Genomic DNA, 8,742 nt, shown 5'->3' with positions numbered 1-8,742 from the left:
CGGGCAGTAGTGTGGGCGGGCATGCCCTGGACGGCGTCAAGCGTGCTCGCGTTGAACCGGAGGAGGACCTGGTCGTGGTGGTTGTTGCCGGGGGCAAAGTAGTGGGTGTTGCCACCGCCCTCGCCACTGGCCAGCGACAACAAGAAGGCGGGCAGCATAAACGGTGTCGTGGGCCCCCGGGGCGGAGCGAAAACGCGCGTTCGGCCCAATGTGGAAAACCGAGCACCTACCCCCCCGCCCCCCCAAAACTTCTGGAGTTTTCATCGAGTCGCGGAGCTCCCGTTGTTCACACCGAGCAGCGAGGAGCGGCTGCGGCTATAGCAGACAGCGTTACATGCGACTCAAAGAGAAATCAAGAAGATTCCTGGCTGGCGCTGCGCGCCTGGTCTATGAATGAGTGAGAGAGAGAGAGGTTGAGGTGCAAGACCTGGAGGCCCATTAGGAGGCCCTGGGTATGGGGGAGACTACCCGCGGGCCTAGAAGGCCCGCGCGCAGCGGCGCAGGGGGGTGGGGCATTGACATGCACACTGTGGGAGGGAGTGTGTAGAGGATGTAGAGTGTGGAGCACTGTTGAGCTGTAGAGCTGTATGTAGAGATGTAGAGCACTGTAGAGCTCTACAGCCGTTGGCCTGTATATACATACTTTTCCGGCAAACAAAAAGGAAAACAGAGGGGCCCCAGCACTTTGCGTTTCCGGAAAACACTACAGAGGGTGTTTGGTGCTCCATTCTGGAAACTCGCGAGTTTCCCTGAGTCTGAGAGCTGGTCTGGGGCAAAATCTGAGGCAAAATCGAGGAAACCGGCAACATCCCGGGCTTTTTCCAGGTATACCCCTGTATACCCGGGTTTTTCCGCAGGTATACCCGCAAAATAAGAGCCACATACATTGAAAATACCCGGTATTTTGCCGATTTGGCTGATTTTGGGCCCAAACCAGCCTTCCTGTGTAGAGCGATGTAGAGCGCGGATTTCACGGTGAAATCACATGAGTAAATCGCGCTCTACATCGCTCTACATCGCTCTACATCGCTCTACATCGCTCTACATCGCCCCCACATCTCCCGCTGTGATTCTGTGTGAGCTCTGTGTCTTGATTTGCCAACAATATACCTAAAAATCTTATCCCCTACGTCTCGGACCCCCGAACCCAGTGTGTATGTGTGCACGAAAGCGGGATCGAACGGGGGACGACGCCGTGTCCGAAAGCAGCGAAAGCAGTGAAAGCGCATCGCGGCGGCGCGAGCGGAAAAGGCATAAGAAGAAGGCCAAGAAGGAGAAGCGAGAGCGGAAGAGGGATCGGAAGAAGGAGAAGCGAAGGCGGGCAGCGGAGGAGGAGGGGAGCGAGCAGCCCCTTCCTCCCACCGTCTGGGCCGGCGTGGCGGATGGGCCGCCTGCAGAGGCGGAGCCTGCTGCGCCAGCGGCCGCTCCGGCAAAGGTCGTCGCCGGTGCCATGAGACCGGAGGAGGCTGCGGTGGCACAGGAGGCGGCGCAGCGGGTGACGCGCGTCTTCGATCCGAGCCTCGGCGTGTGGCGCATGGTACGGTCGGGCGGCGAGGTGCTCGAGAGCTGCGTCAGCCGCCAGGAGCAGCGGCAGCTCATGGCGGCAAAGGCGCGAACGGTCCAGCCGAGCGTGAGTGCAGCGCCCTCCGTCGGACAAGAGTCGTACACAGGGAGAGATAAGTTTCCGTCGCAGCATCCGTGGTTTGGGTACAAGTAAGCGCTATTACGACACGTCACTGACTGTCACTGCTGTGCGTGGCGTGCGCTCTATCGTGCGATTTTTCGTCTACCCGCGTCTCTCCCGTGGCCGCGCGTGACGTCTAAGGCGTCTTGTGGGCCGTGCCCCGTGCGTGGGATCTGGGATGTGTTCTCGTCAGACGTCACGAACGTGCGTGTTGTAAGACCACGAACACGACTCCGCCGGACTCGGCAACACGCTCTCTATCTCTCCGTGTACCGTCTGTCGTGTCTGGGACCGTGGGACCGACGAGCGCGACGTGCGCGATGTCGTCGTGTGCTTTTGCGTTGACCGTTGTCGGTGTGTGCGGCACGGTGGGGTGTGATGTGTTTATACACGGCGTCGCGGTTTCGTGTTTGCACCGTGAGAGCGATGGGGAAACAGTACCACAGTACTGCCCTGTCCCTGACCCTCCCGTCGCACAGAGCCTAACAGCCTGAGCCTCGCTCAGCACCCGACGTGCCGCAGGATGGCGGCGGCGGCGGCGTCCGCGTCCGCGGTGTCGCAGGGCAGCGTCTCGACGGCGCCGGGCCGCTTCTTGGCCTGGTGCTCGTACATTGAGTCGTAGTAGTGCGTGAGCAGCAGGTCGGCGACCTCGCCGAGGGCGGGCGGAGAGCGGTCGAGCAGCAGCGAGACGAGGCTGGCTGCGCGGCCCGAGCCGAGCTTCCTCTCCAGCTTGAGGACGCACCTGAGACGAGCCGGGGCGAGATACGCCGAGATATGGGCGGGGCCGCCCTCTCGAGCTGTGGCGCTCGGCCAGGCATCTCTCTCTCTCGGACATCTCCTCTCGGACATCTCTCCGCTCATCACGCACTCGGCCAGCTCGTCCGGAGCGTGGCTCCCGTACTCCGCCACGAGCCTCGCGACGCGCGTCTCCCGCGGCACCTGCGGGGCGGCTCCGGCACGGCTCCGGGAAGCTGCACCGCCCTCGCCCCCTCCGGCTGCCTCTCGGCTGCCTCTCGGCTGCCTCTCGGCTGCCTCTCGGCTGCCTCTCGGCTGCCTCTCGGCTGCCTCTCGGCTGCCTCTCGGCTGCCTCTCGGCTGCCTCTCGGCTGCCTCTCGGCTGCCTCTCGGCTGCCTCTCGGCTGCCTCTCGGCTGCCTCTCGGCTGCCTCTCGGCTGCCTCTCGGCTGCATCTCGGCTGCATCTCGCGGCACCTCGAGCCGCACCACCCTCGTCTTCTCCGCCTGCAGCGGGCGCCTCACGCGTCAGAAATGGCTCCACCTCGACGGGCCGCACCTCGAAGGATCGACGGCCGCACCTCTCCTCGCCCCACCATGGCGCCCGCATGCAGCCCGGCACATCTCGTCCCCATCTCGTCCCCATCTCATCTCGGCTACATCTCGCCCGCATGCGAGCCCACAGCCCGGCCGGCACGCCGCACCGTCCCACGTGCGCGCCCTCGTCCTCGATGAAGACTGGCGCCTACGCCCGTGGGTGTGGGGGTGTGTGGGGCGGGGGGGAGGGAGGGAGAGTCTCCCGCGTGCTGGGTTGCTCTCGGTGAAGCTGAGGCGGTAGATACAACCGAGGCCGAGGTGCGGCCGAGGTGCGGCCGAGGTGCGGCCGAGGTGCGGCCGAGGTGCGGCCGAGGTGCGGCCGAGGTGCGGCCGAGGTGCGGCCGAGGTGCGGCCGAGGTGCGGCCGAAGTGCGCCTGAGGCGAGAGGCCTGCCCACTGCAGCGCGAGCAGGTTCTCGTACATCTCGTTCGAGGGCTGCGCCGGCCGGCCCAGCGCGCCGAAGGAGGAGCCGCGGTGCTGCGCCACTCCCTCCAGGTCGACCACCTTCGGGACAACTCGCGGACGTGTCGTGGACGGGTGTCGCGGACAGCCTCTCTCTCTCTCTCCCGCCGGAGGTGCACCTGCGCGCGCCTCGCCTCGGCCATGGCGAGGAGGACGTCCGTCTTCCCCGAGCCGGTCCGCCCCCCCAGCACGACCAGCTCCCGGTCGAGCGCCTGGAACGCCTCCTCCCTCACCCACCTGCGGAAGCCCTGATACCCTCCCCGCAGGGTCACTACCTCGAGAGGCAGCTGGGAGAGGAGCCAGGCGGCGCCGCCGGAGCGCATCCCGCCGCGCTTGCAGTAGACGAGCAGCCTCCCCCCCTCGCGCGCCTTTGGCGGCAGCGCGTCCACCATACCCCTCCACGACGCCTCGATCAGCCTCACGCCCTTCGCCACCGCCTCTTCTGGGCCCTGCTGCTTGTAGAGCGTCCCGACGACGGCGCGCTCTTCGTCGGAGAAGAGCGGCATGTTGACTGCGCCCGGCAGGTGGCCCTTTGCAAACTCGCACGGCGAGCGCACGTCGAGCACCAGGGGCGCCTCCTCCGGCGCCGGAGCGCCAGGCACAAAGGCGACACCGTCGCCGGAGAGGCCGCACGCAGAGAGGAAGTGAGGCAGCTCGAGCTGGTGCGGGTAGCCCCGCTCCTGCACCGCGCGCTCCACCGCGTGCGAGAAGGCCGCGTCCGAGATCGCGGCAGACAGGCTGCCCAGCGCTGCACACCGAGGCCCACCGGCGGCAGAGCGCACGCGGTTATGGCCGAGCAATCGCGGCCGGGCAGCGAGCGCGGCCACGAAGAGCCCGGCGCTGCTCGCACCGGGGATGTAGGAGCGCATAGGTGAATTTGGGAGGATATGGAGGCCGCCGAAGCGAGAGAGGGCAGCGAGCGAGAGCGAAAGAAAGAAACCAGCGGCTCCGCGCGGGGAGGGTCGAGCGAGAGCGAGAGCCAGCGAGTTCTCCAAGCTTATTTCTTTTCTTCTCAGAAATGAACTGGTGAGCGTCATACGTGAGCGTCGCGGCGAGGAAAGGTGGAGGGTGGGCGGAAGGAAAAAACAAACCCCCGTGCCGCCCCGGCCGCTCGCTCGCCGCTGCCCTCAGGCCGCCGCTTCTCGCCTGCTGGACCGCTCGATGCCACGCTCTCCGTCACCGTCACCGCCGGCAGGCCAGCCCTCTACTGCCAGCGATGCGGGCGACGCCGTTAAGGCCATCTATGTCTTTGCCAACGAGAAGGGAGGCATGACCGACATCAATCGCGGCAAAATCAACGAGATCATCGCCCAGCTCAGTCAGTCTTCCGCGTACACCGCCAAGCTGCTCAAGTCGGACCGGCGCGTGGACGAGACGGTCGCGCTGCTCCAGCAGAAGCTGCAGCTCAGCGACGAGGGCGCCCGGCGCAGCGCGGCGGCCGTCGTCGCCCGGCAGGTTGCGGCGCTCGAGGCGTCGCGCCGCGCGGACCGCTGCTGCGCCGTGATTGACTTTGATATGTTTTACGCCGCCGTCGAGATTCGGGACCGGCCGGAGCTAGCAGACAAGCCGGTCGCCGTGGGCGGGATCGGGATGATCAGCACAGCCAACTACGTCGCCCGCAGGTGGGGCGTGCGGTCGGCGATGCCGGGCTTCATCGGCCAGGCGCTCTGCCGGCGCGGGCCTGAGTTTGGCATGCCTCGCGGCGAGCTCGTCTTTGTGCGGCCGGACTTTGCAAAGTACACGGCGGTGGCCGAGGTCGCGCGCGCCATTTTCCGCGAGTACGACCCGAAGATGACGGCGGGCTCGCTGGACGAGGCCTACCTCGACCTGACCGACCACCTGCACAAGCGGGCGCGGGACGGCGGCGGCGGCGGCGCCGGGGACGACAGCGGCGACTGCGACGGCGGCGGGGAGGGGGAGAGGCGCGGCACGGCTCTGACTGGCGAGGCGCTGGGCGAGCTCGCTGGCGAGGTGGTGGGCGAGATCCGGGCGAGGGTCAAGGAGGCGACGCGAGGGCTGACCACCTCGGCGGGGATCGGGCCCAACTTTCTGCTCGCGAAGATCGCGGCGGACGTGCGCAAGCCGGACGGCCAGTTTTGCACGGGCTGGTCACGCGAAGCAGTGCTCTCCTTCTTGGCGCCGCTTCCGGTGCGCAAGGTGCCCGGGGTCGGCAGGGTGATGGAGAAGGCTCGGGCCAGGAAGGACGGAGCCGCCTCGGCTGTGTGTCTCTGCTGCATCTCTGCTGGACACTGGTGCGTAGGTGCTCTCAAAGGCACTGGGCGTTTCCTCGTGCGGCGAGCTGCTCCAGCCGAGATGCAGCCGAGATACTGCCGAGATGTCACCTCGTGCGGCGAGCTGCTCTCGATGGCGGCGCCGTCCGCGACACGTCCGCGACACGTCCGCGACACGTCCGCGACACGTCCGCCAGGCGAGCTGCTCTCGCGGGCGGCGGAGGCGAGGCTGCTCTTCACGCCGGGCAGCGCCGACTCGCTGCTGCGCAAGTCGCTAGGGTGGGAGGAGGGCGGGCGCGAGGAGGCGGCTGGCGAGGCGCTCCAGAAGGGCATCTCGTGCGAGCGGACCTTCCGGCCGACCGGCGACGAGGCGGAGCTGGGCGAGACGCTGCGCCGCCTCTGCGCCAGCCTGGCCGAGGAGATGGCGGCGCGGCAGCTGCGCGGCCGAACGGTGTGCCGCTCGAGCTGGAGGCGTCCCGAGGTCACGTCCGTGACGCGTCCACGACACGTCTGCGCCAGTGTCTCCGCAGGTGACTCTCAAGATGAAGACGTCCGATTTCGACCTCTTGACGCGCGACTCGAGCGCGGCGAGGCCCGTCGGCGCGGCGGAGGAGCTGCAGGCGCGCGCAGTCATGCCTCTCACAGTTGCTGACTAGACTATCGACTGATAGAGGAGGAGCTGCAGGCGCACGTGGTGCCGCTGCTGGCGCGGGAGCAGCGGCGGGCGGCCAGCGCGGGCGGCGGCCGGCTTCGGCTGCGGCTGATTGGCGTGCGCGTGTCAAAGCTGGAGAAGGAGGGAGCGGCGGGGGGGGGGGACGCGGCGCAGCGCCGCATCTCCTCCTTCTTCGCGCAGCCCGCCGCTGCCGCTTCCACGGCACGGGCGGCGGGGCTGGGGCAGGCGGCGGAGGCGGAGGCGGTCGAGATGGAGGCGGCCCTGGCGGAGGCGGAGGCAGCTGAGGCGGAGGAGGCGGAGGAGGCGGCGGCGGCGGGTGCGTCGGCGGCGGAGGCTGCGGCGGCTGAGGGTGCGGTGGCGGCGGAGGGTGCGGCAGGCGCCATCGCATGGGGGCGGGAGGACTCGGGGGGGCTCCTCTCCGCCGCCCCCTCGCCACGGGCCGTAGCCTCGCCGCCGGCCGCGCCGCCGGCCGCGAGGTCGCCGCCGCGGCCCTCCTCCCGCTACTTGCGCCTGAGCGAGGCCGAGCTCGACCAGGGCGTCCTTGCCGAGCTGCCGGAGGCGCTCCGGAGGGAGGTGGAGTCCGAGGTTGCGCACGCCGATTTGGCTCAGAGACGCCGCGCGGAGGAGCGTGGCGGGCAGCGAGAGCGGCGCCGGCCCGCTTGCGCTCCCGCGGCGGCGAAGCAGCCGAAGAGGCAGCGCTTGCTCTCCTCGTTCGTCAAGCCCGAGGGAGCCGAGCGAAGTCAGTCGAGCCGAGAGGGTGAACCGGACGCGCCGGTGGTCGCCCTCCTCGAGATGGGCTTCGCCGAGGGCGACGTGCGCGCGGCGCTTCGGATGGCGGGCAACGACCGGGAGAGGGCAGTGGAGGCGCTGTTGGCGGGTGGTACTGGTAGATGACCTTTCCAACGATGTACGATGATACAGTCAGATATGGTTGAAAAGGCTCAGAGAGCCGTTATCAGTATCACTGCATTGGGGCAGCTGCAGCTTCGCCGTGCCAGTCCCGTAAATAAATAAATAAATAAAACGGGCACGCCAAACGACTACGAGGGGTGGGAGAAGGACAGGGTCCCCACCTGCACGAGCAGGATCTTGTAAGGACGATCAGGGACACAGGGGAAGGGGAGCGGTCCCGTGCCCACTCTCCGGGAGGCTTCTAAATTTCTTTTTCTGTATGTTCTTTTTCATCTCACATCATCAAAGCGCCCGCCGACCAAGTAACCGGGAGTTTGGCCTCGGCCTGATCTGCTCCGCTCGCCTGCTCCGCTTCTGTCAGCTGGCAGAACCGTGCCATAGGCTGGCGGCACTGACCCATGCCCCACAATCGCTGCGCTGAACGCACCGGCCTCAGCGTGGTTGTACCGAGCGCCAGTCGCGGCCCGACGCTGCACGTTCTCCTCATCGCGCTCCTACAGCAAGAGGCGCTGCGAGTGCCTGGCTCGGAGATCATCGTGTCACACGCCACCTTTGATAGTTTGAACGAGGCCCCAAACATGTCTCCCCGAGTTCTGGCGGCATGCGCCTCGTGTGACGTGCGCCGGATTGTTCATGTGGACTCGGTGCGCATCAACGACGCGCTCGGCTGCGCGCACCGGTACGTGGTAGCGAGCAAGCACGCTCGGAACAACGTGCTCCTGCACCTCGACGACGACCTGTTGCCGAAAGCTGCGCTCCTGCAAGCTCTTGTGCAGAGTGTGTGCGCCGAGCCTGGCTTCCCCGAGTATGCGCGCACGGCGCGACCAAACCCTTTCCGCTCCGCGCCACTGCGCCCAAGCTTTTACGGCACCACTCCACGGCTGTGCAGCAAAGATGGTTACCGCTTCTACTCAAGGAGATACACCCTGAGCCAGCGCGGCAAGTGGGTGCTCCAGAAGCCATACTACGTGCTGACCAACGTTGCCAGCATGTCGCGCGCACTGAATGCTGAGTTTGTCGCGGTGCTCAATCAGAGCTACGCCTCGCTCATGCGCGTGACGGGCGGGGAAGGCTGCGACTTAGTCTTCAATCATTTCGCAAGGGGCGCAGGCAGCACTCCCACGGCGCTCAGAGGTCACCTGCACACTCGGAGCGTGGAAAATATTCGGCGACCAAAGCACCTGCAGGCTGCTGCAGAGGCGCGAGCGCTGGCTGTCAATCCCGTTGACAGTGGAATCCAGAGCAAAGCGACCGCCGCAACGGCGACGAGCAAGTTCTACGGCGGGTACGAGGGTGGGAAGGACCACTACCCTCGGCGGTGGCAGATTTGCACTTGCCTCGGAAGGGGCACCGTCGGCGAGACGCTCGTCGGCTGTGCAACGGACAAGGCAGGGCTCAAGTGGGCCCGCGGCAATTGGAGCGCATTCGCCGCCAGCGCCGATCTCAGCATCG

General features: G+C 66.8%; 4 protein-coding genes across 4 annotated transcripts in view; 2 read left to right on the top strand and 2 right to left on the bottom strand.

Annotated features, from left to right (window-relative positions):
* EMIHUDRAFT_240400 (hypothetical protein) overlaps positions 1-158 on the bottom strand; it is a gene marked incomplete at both ends in the record, with an annotated part of 2,240 nt that extends 2,082 nt beyond the window's left edge. The window contains one exon of the mRNA XM_005774749.1: positions 69-158. Within this exon, the coding sequence (XP_005774806.1) occupies positions 69-158 (90 nt within the window). The remainder of the gene's footprint in view (positions 1-68) is intronic.
* A 1,267-nt stretch (positions 159-1,425) lies between these two features.
* EMIHUDRAFT_368397 (hypothetical protein) lies at positions 1,426-1,916 on the top strand. The gene has a single exon (XM_005774748.1). The coding sequence runs from the start codon at positions 1,451-1,453 to the stop codon at positions 1,715-1,717; it is 267 nt and encodes an 88-aa protein (XP_005774805.1). The 5' UTR covers positions 1,426-1,450; the 3' UTR covers positions 1,718-1,916.
* A 269-nt stretch (positions 1,917-2,185) lies between these two features.
* EMIHUDRAFT_240398 (hypothetical protein) lies at positions 2,186-4,343 on the bottom strand (the record flags this gene model as incomplete). Its single annotated transcript, XM_005774747.1, has 3 exons — positions 2,186-2,426; positions 3,410-3,516; positions 3,594-4,343. 3 exons carry the CDS (start codon positions 4,341-4,343, stop codon positions 2,186-2,188), a joined length of 1,098 nt encoding a protein of 365 aa, XP_005774804.1.
* A 292-nt stretch (positions 4,344-4,635) lies between these two features.
* EMIHUDRAFT_558102 (putative DNA repair protein DNA polymerase, kappa) lies at positions 4,636-6,361 on the top strand (the record flags this gene model as incomplete). The annotated part of the gene is made up of 4 exons (XM_005774781.1): positions 4,636-5,149; positions 5,180-5,698; positions 5,903-6,156; positions 6,236-6,361. 4 exons carry the CDS (start codon positions 4,636-4,638, stop codon positions 6,359-6,361), a joined length of 1,413 nt encoding a protein of 470 aa, XP_005774838.1.
* Positions 6,362-8,742: the final 2,381 nt, after the last annotated feature.

This window comes from Emiliania huxleyi (genome assembly GCF_000372725.1).
Source record: "Emiliania huxleyi CCMP1516 unplaced genomic scaffold EMIHUscaffold_308, whole genome shotgun sequence".
Classification (NCBI taxonomy): domain Eukaryota; phylum Haptophyta; order Isochrysidales; family Noelaerhabdaceae; genus Emiliania; species Emiliania huxleyi.
This window is presented reverse-complemented; position numbering and strand designations above follow the sequence as displayed.

Bases quoted from the DNA above. Each gene is read 5' to 3' on its own strand.
- EMIHUDRAFT_368397 (XM_005774748.1), top strand. From the start codon at position 1,451: ATGAGACCGGAGGAGGCTGCGGTGGCACAGGAGGCGGCGCAGCGGGTG.